Source organism: Melospiza melodia, chromosome 9 (assembly GCF_035770615.1).
Source record: "Melospiza melodia melodia isolate bMelMel2 chromosome 9, bMelMel2.pri, whole genome shotgun sequence".
NCBI classification, from domain to species: Eukaryota; Metazoa; Chordata; class Aves; order Passeriformes; family Passerellidae; genus Melospiza; species Melospiza melodia.
In genome coordinates, this window is record NC_086202.1 from 32,204,779 (window position 1) to 32,226,547 (window position 21,769).

The 21,769-nt window shown below is 44.3% G+C and overlaps 1 protein-coding gene across 1 annotated transcript in view; it reads left to right on the forward strand.

Moving 5' to 3' along the window:
• PTEN (phosphatase and tensin homolog) overlaps positions 1–21,769 on the forward strand; it is a 54,987-nt gene that overhangs the window by 28,666 nt on the left and 4,552 nt on the right. Inside the window, exons 4-8 of the mRNA XM_063164095.1 lie at positions 1,572–1,615; positions 5,714–5,952; positions 11,361–11,502; positions 13,650–13,816; positions 20,911–21,135. Of these exons, the coding sequence (XP_063020165.1) occupies positions 1,572–1,615; positions 5,714–5,952; positions 11,361–11,502; positions 13,650–13,816; positions 20,911–21,135 (817 nt within the window). The remainder of the gene's footprint in view (positions 1–1,571; positions 1,616–5,713; positions 5,953–11,360; positions 11,503–13,649; positions 13,817–20,910; positions 21,136–21,769) is intronic.

Below are 21,769 nucleotides of genomic sequence, written 5' to 3' on the forward strand. Positions count from 1 at the left end.
CCCTGTGCTGCTGGCTGCTCCATCCCCTTTGGCTGGACATCCTGCATCCAGCTCTCTTCTCAAAGGCTCCAGTGCCTTTGAAAATAATATTTTTGGGAGTCTCCTCTTAAGTGCCAGCTTAACCTGGTCGCTGTGATTGGAGCTGTGAGAGCTGCCAGGCTTTTTGGAGCACAGGTAGAGCTGAGAAGGTTCTGGAATTCAGGGAGAGGGAAGCTCTGGGAGCAGCCCCAGCAGAGCTGCCTGTGGCTGTGTCCTGGGCAGAGCTCTGGGAGCTCCAGTTTGAGTCACACAAGGAGCAGCCCAAAGGTTTGTGTGTGTGAAAGTGTCAGCTCAGCTCCATGGGGCCGAGAGATGAGTTCATGGCAGTCCTGAAGCTGCTGTGGGAATTGGAATAATCCTGGGAAGAGCACAGGCTGTGTCAGAACTGGACATCCAGGGGTGATTTCTCTGCTGAAATCGCTGCAGCACTTGTGTTTCAGCTCTTCCATAGAATCCCAGCCTGCCTTGGGTTGGAAGAACCTTCAACACCATCTTGTCCCTTCTCCCTGCTGTGGGCAGGGATGCCATTTGCCAGCTCAGGCTGCTCAGGTCCCCATCCCAGCTGGTTTTAGCAGGATTTGAAGCAGGATTGTTGTCACTTTTCCTTTCTTAACTTCCACTCGCATCATCTTCCCTGCAGGGAGCAGCTCCAAGGGAAATTCTGGAGGGTATCCATCCACTCTTTCTTTCTTCCCCCTTATCCCAAAATCTGATCTGGTTGTTCTTAAGGTGCTGGTTTGGCTGCTTTAGGGGTGGTTTGTGTCTCATCACTGCTGTTTATCCCTGGGAATAGCAAACCCAGTGGGGTTTGCTGTGGTTTTGTCCAGCTGGGGAGGGTCTCTGAGTGGGTAGAGGCTGGTACAGCTCCAAAGCTTTCAGAAATGTGCTGCAAATACCCCCAAATTCAGTGCAGCTGAGCCAGGATTGTGTTCAACCATTGCTTGTGTATCCTTGGTATCAACAAAACTTATTTTTTAATCCCTCAATGTGCCATTTCCCAGGTCTGAGGGGGAATGTGGCTGCTTGGCCTTCAGGGGTGACTTAAATTCAGGAATCAATGCCAGGGACAGCAGTGCCACAATCTCTGCTTGATCCAGGTGATCTCTGCTAATATTAATGTGGATTTCCTTGTGATCCCCATTGCTCTGAGCAGCCACACTGCTGCTGAGGCACCCTGAGCTGTGTTTGGGTTCAGCATCCCTGCATGAGGGTCACAGCTCTCTGCTCTCCGGGTGTTTGGCAGCACAAAGCTGCTCATGTCAGGGTTAGAAGGTGCACACTCAACTCAAACTTGCATAAATTGAGTCACACTGACTGAAACACAACCATGCACTACAATTACCAAAGGGTGAGTATTTGCCTTTCAGGAAAATAATTCACTTTTTAATGAGCAATCTGCTGCAAAACTTTTTTTTTTTTTTAGTTTTTCTGTGTGTAACCTCTAGTTTTAAACCATAAAGGTGATGGGCATGCATGATTTTCCAGGATTTTTCCTCAGAGACTTGTCTTGAACTCTTGTTTTTCTTTTTCAGATGTGCTGAAAGACATTATGACACGGCCAAATTTAACTGCAGAGGTAAGATTTTACTGCCTGATGTGTGTTCTCTTTAAACCCCAGTGAATGAAGGCCTAAAGGAGGAGCTGATGAATAATCATGGAGGAGATTTGGGCACAAGGAATGATGTCAGATTGCTTTGAGTCATTGGAAAAAATTTGCTATATTCTTGGTGCTTTCAAAAAAGTGTGCTCCTGACAGTTAAAGATCAAAATCTAATAAGAAGTCTACAGTTGCAAAAAAATTGCTGCAGGATGGGTTGCACAGAAGTTTCAGTTCAGTGAAATACAAATTCCTTGTACAATTTTTGTGTGAAGCACAAATTCCTTGTACAATTTTTGTGTGAGGTACAAATTCTTTGTACAATATACACCTGAAGTAGAAATCCCTTGTACAATTGACATGTGAAGCACAAATTCCTTGTACAATTGACAGGTGAAATAGAAATTCCTTGTACAATTTTACACTTGAAGCACAAATTTCTTGCAGAATTGACATGTGAAGCACAAATTGCTTGCACAATTTTCATGTGAGGTAGAAATTTCTTGTACAATTTTCGTGTGAGGCACAAATTCCTTGTACAATTTTCATTTGAAGATCAAATTCCTTGTACAATTGACATGTGAAGTATATATAATTCCTTGCACAGTATACATGTGAAGTAGAAATTCCTTGTACAATTTTCATGTGAAGCTCAAATTCCTTGCACAATTTATGTGTGAAGCCCAAAATCCTTGTGCAATTTTACATGTGAAGTACAAATTCCTTGCACAATTGACATGTGAAGTAGAAATTCCTTGCACAATTGACATGTGAAGTAGAAATTCCTTGCACAATTGACATGTGAAGTAGAAATTCCTTGCACAGTTTCCATGTGAAGCACAAATTCCTTGTACAATTTTCGTGTGAAGCACAAATTCCTTGTACAATTTTCGTGTGAAGCACAAATTCCTTGTACAATTTTCGTGTGAAGCACAAATTCCTTGTACAATTTCCATGTGCAGCACAAATTTCTTGTACAATTTTCGTGTGAGGCACAAATTCCTTATACAATTTACATGTGAAACATAAATTCCTTTTACAATTGACGTACGAAGCACAAATTCCTTGCACAATTTAAAGCACAAATTCCTTGTACAGTTTACATGTGAAGCACAAATTCCTTGTACAATTTAAAGCATAAATTCCTTGTACAATTTAAAGCACAAATTCCTTGCACAATTTTGGTGTGAAGCACAAATTCCTTGTACAAATTAAAGCACAAATTCCTTATACAATTTCCATGTGACCCACAAATTCCTTGCACAATTTAAAGCACAAATTCCTTGCACAATTGACATGTGAGGCTCAGAGGAGTCTGTTTTTTATGAAGGATGGAAATGGAGAACATTTAAACCATTATCTATGTGTATAAAGCAACTTTGGGAAGATCTGGCAGAACTTTCAGATGCTAAAATAAAAATTAATTCCCATGTGATGTCTCTTAGAGATGAGTTGGGTCTTAGACACTGCAGAGCTGCCAAAAGCAGAGGGGAATCTTTCAGGGGTGCTTCTGACCTTGACTGATGTAGTTTTGTGTCAGAATTACCTCTCCAGGTAATAAATAAATGCAGATTTACCTTGTTCTTTGGGCAGAGGAGCATTTCTTGCTCACAAGTTGTAATTCCTTCAGATGAGGGGAGATGAGGAGTCCTTGTGCCTACAGAATCATAGGAGATGAACAAATTCTGGGCTTCCTCTGCATCATAGCAATGGCTCAACTTCTATTTTTCATTATTATTATTTTAAACCATCCAGCTAATTATGAAAGAGGGTTTAGAACGTGACCAGAATGTAATTGGCTGCTTTCATAGCTGAATATAGAAGGGCTGAAATTGTCTTGTTGAAGTCAGAGCTTCTGATTTGCTCTCAGGATGTTGAATGACAGTGCCCAGAAACCTCAGTCAGCAAGGAAAAAAATATTTTAGGATCTGCTGGAGCAGTGCTTTGGGGAAGAAGAGAAGAGGACATGTTCTAATATGGCCACAGCATATGTTTGTTTGAGTTTCTGCTTTCTGATACGGGGGTGCTCAGCTCCCTTTGCTGTCAATCCCAGCCCCAAGTGCTGCTTGTGACAGCACCTTTCACAGCTCCTCTGCACAAGACATGCTGTTTTTCATTCTCATCCTCGAATTAGTTAACCTCAGATAACCAAATTGGTGACTCAGGACTTCCCTAAGCAGAGGAACAAAAGTTGTACTTGAAAATCTCCTGAAGTGAACTGACTGCAAAGGGAACTGGTGATTGTACTGAGCATGAAACACCAGAATAGTTCATTATTCACCCAGGATGATCTTGCATCACATTAAACCCCAAACACTGAAAGCTCTTCATCTTCTTTGGGAGGTAGCTTTGTGTCCTTGGTTTTTCCAGTTTCTGAAATCCTTCCATGCTGGAATTGTCTTCTGCTTTGCCACAGATTTTCTTTTTTTAAACTCTTCTATGTGCTATGGGATTTTTCTTGCAATGTGTAGGGGCTGGGAGAGGGCAAGCAGGATTATTCTCCATTGTAAGGAATCAAAATCCATGGAGGAGCTGCACCTTCTCAAGGCCCTACTCAAGACTGTGCAGCTTAATATTTCCTTCCTCTTAATCCCTGCACAGCATCCCAGGGCACCCATTTCATCTTCTCACCCCAGCTTTGAAGAAAATATCACAAGTTTTGCTTTTGATTCCAAATCTTTGAGAGCATCTTCAGCATCCTGTGACTGCTTGGGAGTTTTCAGGCTGTTCTTTCAGGATTTTTTCATTCCCCTTTTCATGGGAACCTTGCTGGCTGTAGCTGTGATAAACTCAAAGCTGTACACACAAATTTGAATAATTTTTGCAGCTTCTTTTCTTAGAGATTTCTAAATAAATTCCATCTTTAATTTCACATAAAGCTTTGGGGATCATTTGGGGAGCCTTTGGATCTTCCATGTGGAAGAGTTCATGTGTTCATGTTGTGTTGCCTCTTTAGCAAAGATTATTTCTCAGCTTCCCCATTTGTTCTGGGAGATGAAGGGGGCAGTCTGAAAACCAAAAGGCTGTGGGCTTGTCCTGCAGTCCTTCAGCAGTTCCATAACTTCATCCCTCACTTGTGCTCTTGGAGTCCTTGGGGATTCATCAAAAGGAGCCTTGCATGTGTGACTAGGGAGTGCTGCTTACAAAACCACTACAGACACTTGCCAGAAAAATGAAATGCATTCATTTTTAGCCCAGAAAAGGAAATGGTGTTTCTAGCTGAGAATTTTGAAGTGTAGCAGAGTTGTGTTTGTGAGATCCCAAGGCTGGGGGTGGAGAATTGGGGTGCACTTCACCAAGTGCTGTTGTGCTGAAACCAGAACACTGTGTGTGGTTCTGGTGGTCAGGGTGATGTTGTCCTTCATCTGATCTGAGGTGGGAGAAGTTTGGGTGCTTCTCTCTGCTTTTAGTGCTTATTCTTAGTTCTCTTGAGTTTTCTTGCATTTCCTGCATCACTGGAAATTCTTTTCATCCTTAGATGGAAGAGTGTGTGTGAGTACACCCATATCAGAAAGGACAGCATTGTTCAGTGCTTTGACTCTAAACCCATAAGCATTGCCAGTGCCTTACCTGAGATTTCTCTCCCAGTTACCATTTTTGATGTATGGAAATGGCAGGTTTTTGTTTCACAAAGCCTTTGAGCAGATTCTGAGACTTTGTCCCCAGTGTAGACCCAGCCATGTTCAATAACTTTTCAGCAAAGTTCCTGTTGTCTCCTCAGTGACTGAGGCCTGGCCTTGTTCTCTCTTAGCAGGTAGTTTAATTATTGCTGGAGTAATGGCTTTTCACAAGGTTATTCTGTGTGCCAGCACGCTCTTAAATTCTGGAAAATTCATGTTCCAGAGCCTGTGCAGCTCAACTTTATAGAGGTGTGAAACAGTTGCTCCATGGAGCAGGATGAATGGAGAAATGTCTGCTTGGGATACACTGAATAATCCTGGAATTAAAAATAAATATCAGTATGTGAGATGAGGGGAGGGGTGATTGTGACAAGCATGTAAAAATTAAGTTATTCAAAGGTGACCTGAGCTTGCTTTGCCTTTTGAGGTTCTGATGAACTCCTCCTTCTCCCTGCAGTTGCACAGTACCCTTTTGAAGACCATAACCCACCACAGCTGGAGCTCATCAAACCTTTTTGTGAAGATCTTGACCAGTGGCTAAGTGAAGATGACAATCATGTGGCAGCAATCCACTGTAAAGCTGGAAAGGGACGAACTGGTGTCATGATTTGTGCTTATTTGTTGCATCGAGGCAAGTTTTTAAGGGCCCAAGAAGCCCTAGATTTCTATGGGGAAGTAAGGACCAGAGACAAGAAGGTGAGTTGTTGCTGTTCTTCTGTCCCTCTACCTAAAACTTGCTGCTTTTCCTCCTTGAGATCTGTTTGATCTTCAAACCCTTTAGGTTGTGTTGTCTGATTTAGCTCCAGTAGGATTGGATCAGTGCAGTTGGAAGTGGAAAAGCTTTAGTCACAACATTAAATCTGATTTTAACATGTTCTGTCCAAGAAGACCTGGACAGTTGATTTTAAATGGCTTTTTCAGCATTGTTTTGCTGAAAAACAGAGGGGCAGTGATCTTTCTCATTCAGCATTTTCAGCCCAAATGAGAGGATTGTTCCAGCTGATTTTTGCCTGAATGGATGAGTTGTTTATCTCCTCAGGTTCCCTTTACTGCTGTGGTGGGGTTTGGAGGTGCATAGGGGAATATCCCATTACTGTTGGATGCCCCTTGTCTGTAAAGGGTAGTTAAGGACCTTTCTGGCCTCATTAATGAGAATTTAACTTCCTTATTTGAAATCTTCTCCTAAGATGATAAGATGTGACTTTTAAGGTGATTTTAGCAAGTTTCCCTGCTCATCTTCCATTATTTCCCTGAGTATGCTGAGCATCCCAGGGGGTTCATCCCTGCAGGCCAGTTCCAACCTCCTCAAGCACAGAGCTCTCCCTGCTCCTGCAGAATTTACACAAAGTATTAATTTCAGTGCGTTGGTCTCCAATAAGAAGAGCTTTGTGTCTGAAGGCTCTTGAGAGCATAAATGTCACATTAAGAATTTTAGAATATGGCTGTTAATTCATTGGGAGGAGTAAAACTCCTCAGTCTGCTCTGCTGACAAGGTGGAGATGTTATTCCATGTGCTGAGCTGGTTGTGGTGTCAAGATCAAGATTTCCCATCAAAACTTTATGGCTTTTGGTAAAAGTGCATGAGAGTGGCTAGGAATGAGCAGTGTGCTGAATAAACAGAGTAGATTACTCCTGCTGATAAGGGTTATCTCCAGAGCTGGATAAGGCAGCATGAAAACTACACAGTGAAATGCTGTGCCTCAGTTTCCCTTCATGAAAAGAAGGTTGTATTGCTGCAAGTTGGGTGTTTGTCAGTGCCCTTGGGCATCTTGGAGGGGAGGGAGAGCTCAGTAAACAGGAGCAGGGAGAGCCTTGTTTACCTGACTGTAAATACTGTCTGTAACCAGCAACTTGTTTTGGTTTCAGTGTCTCTACTGCAAGAGTTGAATTTTTTCCCCTTCCCAGCTCTACTTGAGCTTGGTTATCTTGCTGTGGCCAGTGGGCAGCATGTGATTCACATAATCCTTCAGTAGTGTTTATAAACAGGTATTGCAGGGCAGGTTTCTGGAGCCTTTCCTTCCCTTGTGGCCCATATTTCAGTGTTATATGTCAAGTGCTGCTCTCTGATTTGATATTTCACCACACCTTTGTAGAACTGACTTCCTCAATTCAAAGTCAATGAGGCATCAAAAGAGCTGTTTGCACAAAGGAGCAAACAAATGCCTTTTTTCTTTCTTTTTGGGCCAACATAGCTATGATAAAGGAAAACTGGCTTTAATAAGGACAGATTTTCTTGGTTTAAAGCAAGGACAACTTTGCACCTGTAGCTGCTGAGAGCAGCTCAGCTCCAATCCCTGCTGCCATCGAAGCTCAGAGCAGAGTGCTGCTGTGCTGGCAGGAAGTGTGAGTGTAATTGCAAGAGGAAGTGTGACTAATTGGTCAAGAGCACAGCCCTGAGTACTTCTGGAGCCAGATTTTCCCAAGTGCCTGCTGGGAAAAGCAGCTCCAGGGAGGCCTTTGCACCATCAAGTGAGAGTTGGTGGAGTGAGGCTCAGAGTTGCTGGTTTTGTGCTGAGCAGCAAGACACGGCAGAGGCCAGGCTGTCTCTGAGCAAACCCTCTCCTGGGGTATTTTATTTCCTCCACAAGCTGCCTCTGTTGGCTTCTGAAACTCTTCGTAGTGGGGGCAGCTTAGTCAGAAGAAGGGAGTGGTGAAGATTAGGAAGTGTGGGCTGCATGGTTGTGTCTGTCTGGCTCCACCACTGCAGAACATGAGTGACTTTTCTTTTCCTTGTGACCCAAAGGAGACAAAGGCTTTGCTGAAATGGGATAAAGACCAATATTTGGAAGAAGTAAACCCCCAAAAAGTCTTCTAAAGGAGCTGCTGCTGTTTGAAGTGATTAGTTTATCCCACTTTTTTCATATGGTGGATATGACACTACTGTGGTGACAAAGGCTGGCAGTTTACCTTCCCACAGCTGGAGAAGGTCTTTATTCGTTCCTGCCTGTGCCTTGGAGGGTTTTGTGGTGAGGATTAGGCTTGGAAAGAAGCTCAGTGGATGGGGATCCACTCAGGAGCATTCTTTGAGCACCACGGAGTTTTATTTTCAAGGGTGGCTCCTAAGAGTTCTCATATGGGGAAAGGCTGAGAGAATTGGAGTTCTTCAGCCTGGAGAAGAGAAGCCTTGGGTTGACCTAATTGTGGCCTTTCAGTACCTGAAGGAGCTGATAAGAAAGATAGAGACTCTGTACAAGGGCCTGGAGAGCAGGACAAGGGGAATGGCTGCATGCTGGGATATTCAGATGGGATATTGGGAAGGAATTCTGCCCTGAGAGGTTTGGGAGTGCCCAGAGCAGCTGTGGCTGCCCCTGGAGCTCTGCAAGTGTTCAAGGCCAGGTTGGACATTGGGGTTTGGAGCCCCCTGGCACGGTGAAAGATGTCCCTGCCCATGGTGTGACACTGGATGGGCTTTAAATCCCTTCCAGCCCAGAGCATGCTGTGTTTCTGTGGTGTTGCTGTAAGAGAAGAGGAAGTGAAACCCAATTAGTTTGTGTGAGGAAGCCTCAGAATGACCCTGTGAGCAGGGCAGAGTTCCCATGTCTGGTGTCAGGGCTCATCACTTGTGCTGTTTGGGGGACATGCTCAGTGCCAAACCTGCTGCTCTGAGGCTGCAGCTTCACCCTCACAGCAGGCTGTATCCTAAAGGGAATATTGTTTCCAAAATATTTGTTCTTCATGGTCCTGCCTGTGCTACACTGAGAGGAGAACCTGACAATGTTTGGGAAACTCTGGCATAGGGACCAGAGGAGTTTATCTCACTTCCACTTAAAAATTGTGGTGATAGATGGGAAATACAAGCTTGAACTACTTCCCTGTCCTTACTTTTCTGGAGTAAAAGTGAGTGCTGCTTGATTGCACCCCATGGAATATTGTTAGCTTGTTAGGAAAGTGTTCTGCTTGGAATTCAGACCTCTGGAAATGGAGAACTCAGAGTTCTGCCTCAGTGGGACTGCTTTTAGGGTTTTAGGGTCTCAGGATCTAAAGCTGTGTCTCCAGGGAGTCAAACTATGGCTGGAGGGCTAAAACTGCCCTGTTGGACAAGATCTGGCTTTGCTGTGGTTTGGACTCTCGGTGTGAAAGTTGTTCTGGTCCCAGCCTTGCTTGTGCTGGGTTTTTCCTTAGGACACATCCATTATGGCCTGAGGAAGCTCTGGGCAGGCAGGAATGTGTTCTCCTCACCTCTGTGCTTTCCTGGCAGCTTGGCCAGCTCTGCTGGGGCTGGGATTTGCTCAGATCCCAGGAAGGAGAACTTTGGAGCTCCCTTAAGGAGTGGGTGTGATAAGCACTGGGGACATGTGAGCCAAAAGCAGCCAGCGTACAAGGCTGCTTGGGAAGGTCATTGTGCAAGTGCTGCAGGGAAAGGGCTTTTGTGTAGTTTAGAAGCAGCTCAAGTGATAAGGAGACATAATAATCAACATTTAAAAACAAATGGCAGGAAGTGGCTATTTTCATGTGTGCATAATAGAGATTTACTAAATTAAAAGCACTCTTAGCTGCTGGCTGTTGTGAGGTGAAACTAAAAGTTTATAGGAATATGAGGTCTAGGTTGTGTCACCAAATGCTGCCAGATTTGTGTATGAAAAATCTTTGTTTATCTCCAGTTTTATTCCAATTCCACCTTCAGCTTTAATCAGAAAGATTCCTTACTGATGCTGTTGCAAGTCTGCAGTTACAGGTTGTTCTAGACCATGTAATGCATTTTCTGGGAAATGAAACAATTTTTCATCTCTATTAATTTTACTTGAAAGTATTGGCTCTAAAAGCTTTGAAAATTTTCCCTTATTTGAAGCTTTGAGCTGATTTAAAATCAGTAATAAAAACATTCTTAGGTTTTATGCTCTCAAGGCAAATGTTTACCTCAGGGTTTGAACACTTTGGGCTGTTGGGCCTGTTTTAGTGAAACTTTCCACATTTTTGGGAAAATATTCCAGGATGTTTTGTAAAGAGAAGGCAGCACCAGGCTTGAGTACAGTGATATTAGCAAACATTAGTCTTTTGACTTAAAATCCTGTCAGAATGTAATTCCTGTAGTGGTAGATTTTAGAATTCCTAAATGTAGTGATGCTTTAAAGTTTGAGTATGTTCAAGGCCCCTCTTGTTAAACATTTTTTGCTCTCCATCCCCAAAAAAGCAGCAGCATGAGCCTATTTTTGACATGACCCTCAGGCTGTCTGTGGTGTTAGTTTTTAAGAAATGAGAAAAATCTGCATTCTTTGCTTCATTGCTGGACATGGGTGTTTGGAGAGCACAGAATCACAGAAGGGTTTGGGTTGGAAGGGACTTTAGAGGGTTGTTCCAGCTCTCCTGCCACGTCAGGGACATCCCAGGGTGGCCTTGGACACTTCCAGGGGCTGCCACAGCTTCTGTGGGCACCCTGTGCCAGAGCCTCACCTTCCTCTGGCAGTGGGAAGCCATTCCCCTTTGTCCTTGTCACTCCAGGTTCCTTTTCCAGGTTTCCTGCAGCCCCTCCAGGTCCTACAAGGCCACCCCAAAGCTTCTCTTTGGTGTGAAGGATCCCAGTTCCCTCAGCCTTTCCCGGTGCCGGAGGTGCTCCATGCCCTGAGCCCTGCTCTGGGTGCTGCTCAGCAGTGACTGAGCTGCTCTTTGGGCTGGAGGTGATGAGCAGGAACCAGGTTGTTCCAGCTCTCCTGCCATGTCAGGGACACTTTCCACTATCCCAGGCTGGCCTTGGACACTTCCAGCTTCTGTGGGCACCCTGAGCCTGCCCACCATCCTAGGGAAGGATTTCTTCCCAATATCCCCTCTGGCAGTGGGAAGCCATTCCCCCTTGTCCAGGTTCCTTCTCCATGTTTCTTGTTGGCCCCTTCAGGTACTGCAAGGCCACAATGTGGTCACCCCAAAGCTTCTCCTCTTTGGGCTGAAGGATCCCAAATCCCTCAGCCTTTCCTGGTGGCTCCATGCCCTGAGTACCTGGCAGAGCAGTGCCCCGCTCTGGGTGCTGCTCAGAGTATGTTCAAGGCACCTCTTGTTAAACATTTTTTGTTCTCTATCTCCAAAAAAGCTCTTTGGGCTGGAGGTGATGGGCAGGAAGCCCTGAGTGATGCTGCTCCAAGGATTTTAACCCTTGTTTTCCCTCTGTTTAGGGAGTGACAATTCCCAGTCAGAGACGCTACGTGTACTACTATAGCTACCTGTTAAAGAATCACCTGGATTACAGACCAGTGGCACTGCTGTTCCACAAGATGATGTTTGAAACAATTCCCATGTTCAGCAGCGGAACTTGCAGTAAGTACCAGCAGCCCTTCACCTCTGCCACGGAGCCTGGTGCCATTTGGGATGGGGTGGTGGCACCCAGAGCTGCACAGCTTGGAGGAAATCACATGGAGGCACCTCACAATCCAAAATCTGCTGGTTTTGTGTGCTCTGGGATCTCCCAGGTGTAGGTTGGGAAGCACTCATGACTATTTTACTACATGCAAGTGTGTTAATAGTTTGAAAATAAATGATTCCATCTGGAAAATATCTCCAAGATTGAGTCCAGTCAGTGCCCAGTCCTCACCTTGTCACCCAACTGAGTGCCACATCCACTCCACCATTTTATGTATATTTGGGTATTTGTTCCTCACTTTTATGAAAAACCTCCTTTTTAATTTTTTTTTAACACAGCAGCTCTTGGGAAACATGAATTGCTGCAAAACATTTGCCTAATGGCATGTTGGCTTCCAATGCAGCCACATCATTCTTCCCATGATGTTCAAAAAAGAAAAAAAAAAAAAAAATGAATCAGTTCAACTGGGTACATACCCAATTAACTCTGGAATAAACTTTGCTTTATGTGGAGCTTTCTAAAGCATTAATACACCTGTAAATGATTAATCTCATTTGCTGATACACTGTGTTAGTGAGGAACAGCAGATTTGGGGGAAGTTTTGAAATACAAAAACAAATTCTGCTGTGTTACAGGGCAGTCACTGCCTTGTGTTGCGTGCTTGGATTTTGGTGGTGGAAAAATTCTGCTGGTTTTGCTTTGGGGATTACAGCAATGTGTAATTAATTCCAGTGCCTCCTGTGGCTTTGATTAAAATTGCCCTGTTAATATTGTTGTGAGACAGTACCTGAACATGTAACACACACAAGAAACAACGGGGCAGCTTGTCAGCCTGTACAGGAGGAGGGAGGGAGGAACCTTTGCCAAAATCCCCGTGTGGAGGTCACAGATTTCTGCAATTACCACTTATTTCATGTTTTGGATGAACTGGGCTGTATTTTTGAGGCTGAACTGCTCAAGTGAGTGCTGACTTGTGTGTCCATGGGAGGATGTTGGGACAGACAACAGATTGCCCGAGCACCTGAGAAGATAAATAACTGCAAAGCTCAGCAGTTTTATGCTGCAATATTTTAAGTTTCTGTGGAGTTCTCAGTGACTTTTCAGAATGTGAAATTGATGGTGTTGTGTCTTTAGCTGTGTTGGCAGTAATTTTACCAACCTGGTCACTTTGACTCTGCCTTCCTTGGTATCACTGAGCTGCTCTAAAGGCACAGACAGGGCAGAGCCCAGCCTCTGACACTGGCAGAGGGGAAATTTAGAAGGAATTGTTCCCTGGGAGGGTGCCCAGAGCAGCTGGGGCTGCCCCTGGATCCCTGGCAGTGCCCAAGGCCAGGATTTTGGGGCTTTGGAGCAGCCTGGGACTGTGGAAGGTGTCCCTGCCCATGGCAGAGGTGGGAATGGATGGGATTTAAGGTCCCTTCCAACCCAAACCATCCTGGGATTCTCTGAGCCTGCCAGTAATGGTTTCATCACTGGCTCTTTCAGCAGCTCTACAGGACTGTGTCTGTCCTGACTATTTCCAAAGCACCTCTTCCTAAACTGGACCAAAAACCCCTTTTATTTAATTTCAGTGTTACCCCTGCAGATTTAATTGGGGAAGTGATGCCATGGCACTTCTCTGGTGCTGGTGATTTACAGGACCAGCTTAGGCTCTTCTGATGGGTTTTCAGTTCAGTTTTGTCCTTGTTTTACTTTATTTGTGTAAGAGTAGAGTCAGTTTGTGCTGACATGACCAGCCAACAACTGGAAAAAAAAGGTGAGAGAGAATAAAACCTCTCACTTTATTCTGTGCAATAGAGAGGAGGGGGAAAATGCAAGGAACAGTCAAGTAATTCACATTTTACAATCATTGTATTAAAAAGAAATAACATTTTAGGAACTCCCTGGTGGCCTGAAAATATTGCCATGAAGGACAGAAGTCTCAAGGCTGTTTCCAGTAGCATCTGGCAAAGTTTGATCCCCTGTGGTGTCAAACCCTTAAGAGAAATTTAGCAAACTTTGAAAACATCACAGCTCACGATTTTATTTCTGCTACCAATGTTGTGCTTTTTTTTGCCACTTTGGAGGTTTTTCTCACCAAGTGCTACTGTGTTTTGTCCCACAGATCCTCAGTTTGTGGTGTACCAGCTCAAGGTAAAGATATTCACCTCCCCTTCAGGACCCTCACGACGTGAAGACAAGTACATGTACTTTGAATTCCCCCAACCTCTGCCCGTATGTGGTGATATCAAAGTGGAATTTTTCCACAAACAGAACAAGATGTTGAAAAAGGTTGGTTTCTTTGCTTTTTTTCTGAAAAATGTTGTCAAGCCAGCCCCTGATGCTTTAGGGTTGGGATGTTGGTTATTTTTCAGGGATGTAATCATGACATTTAATTCTTTGATGTCTGGTTTTCCCAAGGAGCCAGTGGACCACAAAATGAAAGTTGGATGTTTATGGAGTTGTGAGATTAAGTACAAAGGTTGGGTAAAAATGATCCTGAGGTCTGTATTGCAGTCTTTTGGGTAGTAGTGAGTAATCTAATTGAGGAAGAAACATTCACCTTCTAAAAATAGACTTGCATACTGAGCAAGTTAACTCCAGCTGTTTTCTTCACTGAATTTTCCTGAGGTTTGAGCAGGCACAGAAGATCCTGTCTGTGCTCTTGGCTGATTTGTACTCATCTGTCAAATTTAGCTGAATTTCTGAGATAATTGAGTTCCCACGCACTTTGTAAAAGTATCTCTGCAATCTCTTCACCACCTCTCTGTTCCCAGCTGCAGTGCCTTGACATGAGAGGCTTAGAGAATTCCCTCTGAGCTGAGGGTTTTATTAGGGTCTCAGTTATGGAAAAAAAAAAAAATAAATTAACCTAGGACTTACTTTGAAACCAAAGTCAGCCAGTTCTTAAAGCTGAATTCTTGAAGTTCTGGTGCTTGTGGAGCCACTTTGGATCTCCCAGAGTGAAAACTGAGGATGAGACTGTGCTGATTAAAGGCTACCTTGATATTTGCTCTTTAAAACTCCTCATCACTGTTGAGTGGAGGTTAGAAATTCACTTCAGTGAGTGAATTCCTAAAAGGAAGAAATGCTCAGGTGGATCAGAAGAGAAGTGATGAGGTAACATCACTCAGAGCTGTGCACACAGGTTGTAGCTGCCAGTGTGAGTGAACATGCACACTGCTGTGTGGGCTTGCTTGTGTGAACAGGTTTAATTCAGCTGCTGCTGTCTGCACAAGTTTCTGGACAGTTCCTTGGTGGCCCTGTTTTCCTTCTCCTCTGCCTGTTTGAGGAGATGTTTTAGTTGCTCAGTGCAGTTTTGTGCTGTAAAAGCATTTTCAAAGTAGAAATTCAGTTTCAAAGCTGAGCTTATTGACATGCAAGCAGGCAGCTCTGAGGAGAGGCTTCTGCAGGAGCACCCGGATGAGGGCTGTGGGCTGAACATGAGGGATGCAGTGGGGAGCTGAGGCAAAGCCCCAACATCTCAGACATTTATCTCCCCTCTCCTGTCTGAGCTGTGAGTTTGTTGTCCTTTGCCATCTCCAGTGACACACGGAGTGCAGCCAGACCTGATGGAAGTGCTGTGCTGCCCTGCCCATCCCTGCACTACCAGTGTGCACCTCAGGATCTTGGCTCTGCAGCCCCAGGAGCAAGCTGCTGTTTTGTTTTACCCCTGGAGATTTGTTTTAAAATTTGTTTTACCCCTGGAGAGAGCACTGAGATGCAGAGACTCTGCAGTGAGAGCCCCTCATGAGCACCCACAGTTTCTGCAGGATGAGCTGGGTCCTCAGGAGTGTCTAGAAGTGCAGAACCACAGCAGGAGCATTACTGTGCTGGAGTTTCATTTCAGAGTCAGATTGTGGTTTCATTTCTGAAGAATCTTTGTCATTTCTCAGTAGCTGGTTGGTTGGTTTTTGGTTTTTTTTGGGTTTTTTTTTTTCCTTTTTGTCTATTCTTATCAAATACCCAAACTGTTTGGGTTCTGTGGATTACAGGTAGTGCAGAGGTGCTCAGTTTCTCAGTGTTTTTGGCCTGGTAGAGCCAAAGAAATGGTGAAGATGGTTCTTTTCACATCTGCAAACTTTTCTGAGATGGAAACTGCTCCTTCATCACCTAGTTAAAAAAACACCTTGATAATCTCTCTAAAATATCTGTTGAATCAAGTGTCTTATTGTCTCAGCTTTCAGTATGAATGGAGGACAGAGGAAAATAGGTGTGAGATGTTCCACAGTTGTGGTAAGATCACCTCCCTTAGCTCTGCTGCAGGCTCAGGAGCTGATCCTTCCACATGGTCCTTGCATAAAGTGAGTGAGGTGAGAACAGGGCAGAGGGGAACATTGGTGCCAGAGGATCCTACCTTGGCTCAAACTGAGCACATTTCCCTGTCCTTCCTTTTCTGCATCAACTATCTGCACAACTTTACCCAAAAATGAAGGCCCTCCACTGGGGAGACTGATATTTTAAAGATCCCCTCATGCAGTGATCACCTAATTAATGAGGAGCACCATAATTAGGAGCAACAGCATCTTATCTTTCAGAGATTCTAGTTTATTAACCAGATTTATGACAAGTGGAATTGTAAGTCTGTTTCCTGCCACTGGTTCTTGTTCTTCACAGATTTTCTGTTAGCAGATTACAGGTTGCTAAACAAATCTTAAAGACATCACATATTGACCAGTCTGAATTTTAACTTTAGCATAATAAAAACCCAGGAATATCAATTAAATAATATCAATTATCACCTGTATTTGCTCCCAAATTTACCAATCCTTAAAGACATCACATATTACCAGTCTGCATTTTAACTTTAGCATAATAAAAAACCTGATAATATCAATTAAAAGTGTAATTCCTGATCCATTCTGAGCCTCAGGCTGGAGAATGGCTGTGTCTCACCTCTGGAGAAGAGGAAAACTTTTTGTCCTGGCTCTTATTTGGTGTTTGATAACACAGATCTCAGCTGAAGTGCCCCAGATTCCCTCACCTGTATTTGCTCCCAAATTTCCCAATCCTTAAAGACATCACATATTGACCAGTCTGAATTGTAACTTTAGCATAATAAAAACCCAGGAATATCAATTAAATAATATCAATTATCACCTGTATTTGCTCCCAAATTTACCAATCCTTAAAGACATCACATATTACCAGTCTGCATTTTAACGTTAGCATCATAAAAAACCTGATAATGTCAATTAAAAGTGTAATTCGTGATCCATTCTAAACCTCAGGCTGGAGAATAGCTGTGTCCCATCTCTGGAGATGAAGAAAATCTTTGCCCTGGCTCTGGTTTGGTGTTTGATAACACTGATCTCAGCTGAAGTGCCCCAGATTCCCTCACCTGTATTTGCTCCCAAATTTCCCAATTCTTTGAAGGACAGCATTATCTGCAGAGCTCTCTGTGAGGAGGGCCCTCCTCAATTTTGGATAAAATCATTATCCATAAACCAGACCAAACCTAAATGACTGCAAACACCTAACAGTGCAGAGTCAGAGTGAGATTTAAAGCAGCCACATGTTCTTTCTTTTAATGGCAAAAGTTAATTTAGGCAAATTCAGTGGCTTTTAGGAGCTGACTTCAGCCACAGGATCATTGGTACAGGGCTGACAGCCTTGAAAAAGTTCATCCCTTCCATGGTTTCTGCCACCTGGCATCAGTTAGGAAGTCCCCAGCTCTTGATCTTTTCTTGTCTAATCAAGTTGTTTACTTTATCCTCAGACTGTTTCTTCAGTGAGCTGTAGCTCCTTCCTTTCAAGAATGAAATGCATGCCCACATGAGAACAAAATGGCTTGGGGCTCAAGTGCTGTGACTGTGGATGAATTTCTGATGGGTAGAAGTTTGTAATTTGGGAGATTTTCTTTTTTGAACGTGGCTTTTTCTTGTAGCTTGACTGTTCTTCCATCTCAGACTGCTGCTGTAGTTTTGCTGGGGTTTTTTGTAGTTTTTCCTCTGGTTTTGCTTCCATGGATCCCTGCAAAGCCTTTTTCTTCCAGTTATTGATGTTGACATGATAATCTGAAAGTATTTCAGAGTATCCTTAGATCACTCGGTTCAATGGGAGCCTGTTTAAAAATAATACAGAAATCTCCTCATCTTGCTGCCTCCAGAGCCTGGGGCTGGAGGAGACCTTTTTTTGGGAGTCCTCCCAGTAGAAATGAGAGGGAAATGTTGATGTGGGTTTAATTTGTGAGAGTCAGTGGTGTTTTGTCCCCAGACTCCAGCGTGGGAGGGCTGACAGCATTGTTTGAGCAGTTGCATTTCATCTCTCAAGCCTGGAGATAAGTTCTGCTGCAGAGTTCAGCAAGACTTTGGGCAGTTGCTGTTTAGCAAACACTGAGGAATGAACTCTGAAAATGTCAGAAGGACTCAGTGTTGATCTGCAAAATGGTACAGGAAGTTCCATCAGGGGAACAGGCTGAACCAAGATCCCATTCTTGGAGAGCATCCCCAGCCCCTCAGCGGGTGCTGCAGAGTCACTGGGACTGCCTGGGGATCTCTCTGCAAAATTCAACTCTCAGCAGGACATGGGAACTCCTGATTGATGCTTAAATCTTGGATTTGGACCCCAGTCTGCAGCCAGAGAGCAGCTCTAGAGTGGAAAGTGTTTTTCTGTCACTCTGAGACACTGCACAAGGTGGGGACAAGCATTGTGGGATTAAATCAGCCTCTGTCTCAGCTGATACTGCACTGGAGATTAATGGCACAGATTTGGTTATGGGAAGAAGTACATCTGTGGTTTTTTTTTTTTTTTAAGACAGATGTCTGTGATGTAACTGGAAGTGAAGCAAAACACATTGAAAAACAGTCTCTAATACTTTTTTTTTTTTTCAGAAGTCTATTCATTAACTTGTGTTATGTGAGCACTTGGTCTGGTATTTTGATTTGCTATATAAAGCCTGAGTTCAGTTCATGCCTTGATTTTTAAAATTCCTATCTTTGGCCCATATTACATCATCTTTCCTCCTTGTCTCTCGTGAAATATCTTGGGTCCTGATGCTTCAGCTAAATCCTCACTTTGAATAATGGATTTGCTCTTCAGTGAAAACAGTGACACACTTATCAGCCTTAAGAACTAATTCCAAAAAACATGACCAAGACTTCCCTTAATTTGAGTGGCCATGCCATGTTCCAAGACCCATGAACTCAGTTTATTAGGCTAATTAAGTTGTGCAGTGGGAAGGAAAGGAAAACAACTTGATGTTTTAAAAAGCTGGAGGGAGATAAAAGGAGAAATGACCAGCTCAGCTGAGTTGTAGTGTTTAGTTTGAGTCCCTGAGGACCTCTGCAAATTTGTCCCAAGGAACAGAGATTAAAAGCTGTCTAGGGAGAGGTTTGTGAGTCCCCCCAGCCCTTAAAGTTCCAAGTAAATCCCTCCTGGTTCTGCACTCATGGAACTGAAGGTGAGGCACAACAGAAGTGTGCCTGCTGCTGGCATTGATCCCACCCAGGGGCCTCTCCTGTGGCACCAGAGGGGTTTCAGCAGCAAAGTGCTGCTTGTCTCTGCTGTGACCCGAGCAGGAGTGAACCTCTCACCTCTCTGGAGTTCTTTCTGAGGGACTCACTGTGTGGCTGAGGAGAAACCTGGCTTGGGGTACCCTGAGCTGGTCTTCACAGAGATTTTGTCTGCTGCTTCTTCCTCTGGGACAGAGATATCAGCAGAGTGAAGCCAGGATATTCATCCTCAACCCCAGACCCAGGCAGGGCATTTTTAAGGCTTTTCTTGGGGAAAGAGGAGGGTGTGAAATGTGTAAGCAAGAACCTGCTAACTGCTGCCTCCCATGGAAGGGCTCCAGCAAGGCTTCTTCAGAGTGGGGTGGCTTGGAGGGACTCAGTGGCGCTGGGAAACATCTCTTAGACTCCCCAAACAACTCATTTGCTAGATTTGATTCCCAAAGTGCTGGAGAGAAGTGGGGAACTCAGCTACCAGAAGTGTTCCTGGCTGGATTTTTAATTTCTGTCCTGGAGTCTCTCAGGTGCTTACAGAAATGCAGACAAGCTGGAAGCGGTTTGTAGGCTTTACCTAAAATACTGAAAATGAGTCTGCTGACCTTTGGCAGAGAGGGACACTTGTGAATTCCCAGTATCCTGCTGAAATAAATTTTTGAGGAGGATGAGTGTGAGTTAAGTAGTCCAGCTCCTCCCTGCCTTCTTTCATTGGCTCAGGAAAATCCTGTGGTATTTTGCTGGTGCCAAAGTGCCTTCAGCAGGAGGCCTGCCTGTGTCACACACACTGGAACCACTTCTGTTCCACCTCTGATTTCCCCCCTGCATCCTTACCAGCAGAGATGAATGGGAAGATAGGGCAGGATGTGAATTTTCCAGTAAGAAACTGGAATGAGAGCTCCTTGGTAAACCAAAATATGTGAGTTAGCTCAGAAGGAGTGAGTTTGTGTTCTGTGTAATACCCAGGAATGTTAGGTTCTGCAGTGGCTTCCTTTCCCTGCAGCTTGAGCAGCAATACTGACCCTTGTGGGAAGAATTGACCATTTACACCTTGGATCTTGAGCCTGAAAAGGCACATCAGAGTCACAGAGAAGATTTTTTGTGTAAAGAGCAAGTGGAGGTAGCTCAGTGTCAGAGGGAGAGGTTTGGTGTGGCAAGGAGAGCTGACCTTGTGCCAGTGTCAGAGTTTGGTGTGCCAGGGAGAGCTGCCCTTGGAAACAGCAGCTCAGGGCTGGCAGAAATGTTCAGGATCTGTGGTACAGGACCTGTGGTGCAGTTAGGGCTGTGGCAGAGGGGGGACTCAAACTGCTCAAGGTCATCTGTCAAGTTCTGCTTGGGCTGAACATCCTTCAGCTGCCTTGGCTTGTCCCTAAAACCTTCCTGCTGGCCAGCAGGCACTGGCTCTGCCTTGCTCTCAGTGCTGCTCAGCAAAGCACCCAAGAATCCTTGGCTGATTTGTGGTTTTGCTCAGTTGTAGCTATTTCTGTATAAAAACAAGAGAAGCTTTCTGTTACAGGGGAGATTCAGTATTACTCACCTCAGCTGGTTCACACAGGTTATTTCTTGGGTTTAGGAATTGCTTGGCAAGTTGTGAGCAAAAAAAAAATCTATTTATGCCTTGTGATTGTAAGTTTAAGTTTATTGAATTTATTACCGTCTGCTTTTATTGCAGGTATGATAGTTTTAAGCTTAGCTCTCTGAGTGACTTCTAAAAGCTTAATTGGTAAAAGTTGAGCTTGATGAATGCAGATTTTTGTGTTGTGTCCAGGAGATGTGGTGAAAATGTCTTTGCATGCAATGTAACAAATGCCATACTGTTGTCCAAGCAAGTTTTGCCTGATACTCCAAATCTGTTTTTGACCAGATGCTGATAGCAGTCTAATTAACGTGCCATTAGTGAATACTAAAACCAGCTTGTTTTCTGTCTTCTTCCTCCCCCAGGACAAAATGTTTCACTTTTGGGTAAATACATTCTTCATAGGACTGGATGAAAATTCAGACAAAGTAGAAAATGGAAGTCTAGTTGCAGATCAGGAACTCGATGGTATTTTCAGTACAGAGCGCTCAGATAATGATAAGGAATATTTAATCCTTACATTAACAAAAAACGATCTAGACAAAGCAAATAAAGACAAAGCCAACAGATATTTCTCTCCAAACTTCAAGGTCAGTATATTTTATGTGTGAACAAAGCTGAAAAGCTGCATGATTTGTTTGTCTTGCCTTTGGAGGGACCATGTGAAACTGCTGTGTAGAAGCTGAGTTCATGTGTTGGTATTGCCATCAATTAGCAAAGCTTTGAGCTTTGTGCTTTTGTCTGCTTTTTGGGGAGTTGATGCATGTTGAGAGGCTGGGGTTGAAGTCTTCAGGTTGTTCCATGTTTGTCAAAGCCATCAGAGGTTGGCAGAGCTCTGACCAGGTGCCATCTTCCCTGCCTGAGCTGTGGGCTGGGCACACTGAGCTCCTGAGCTGGTTTGCAGCTGTGCCTGTTCCATGGGAAGCACAGGGGGACACAAGGATGATCTGGGGGCTGCAGCATCTCTCTGATGAGGAGAGGAGCTGGGCCTGGTCAGTCTGGAGCAGGGAAGGCTGAGGGGGATCCCAGCAATCCACACAGACATCTCCAGGGGCTGGCAGAGGTGGTGCCAGTGACAGGATGAGGAGCAGGGGCCATACATCACAAGTTGCACCTCAACATGAGGAAGAACTTTCCATGGTCCTGGGGACATCAGGAAGGGCATGGCCAGCAGGTCAGGGAGGGATCCAGCCCCTCTGCCCTGCCCAGTGAGGCACACCTGGA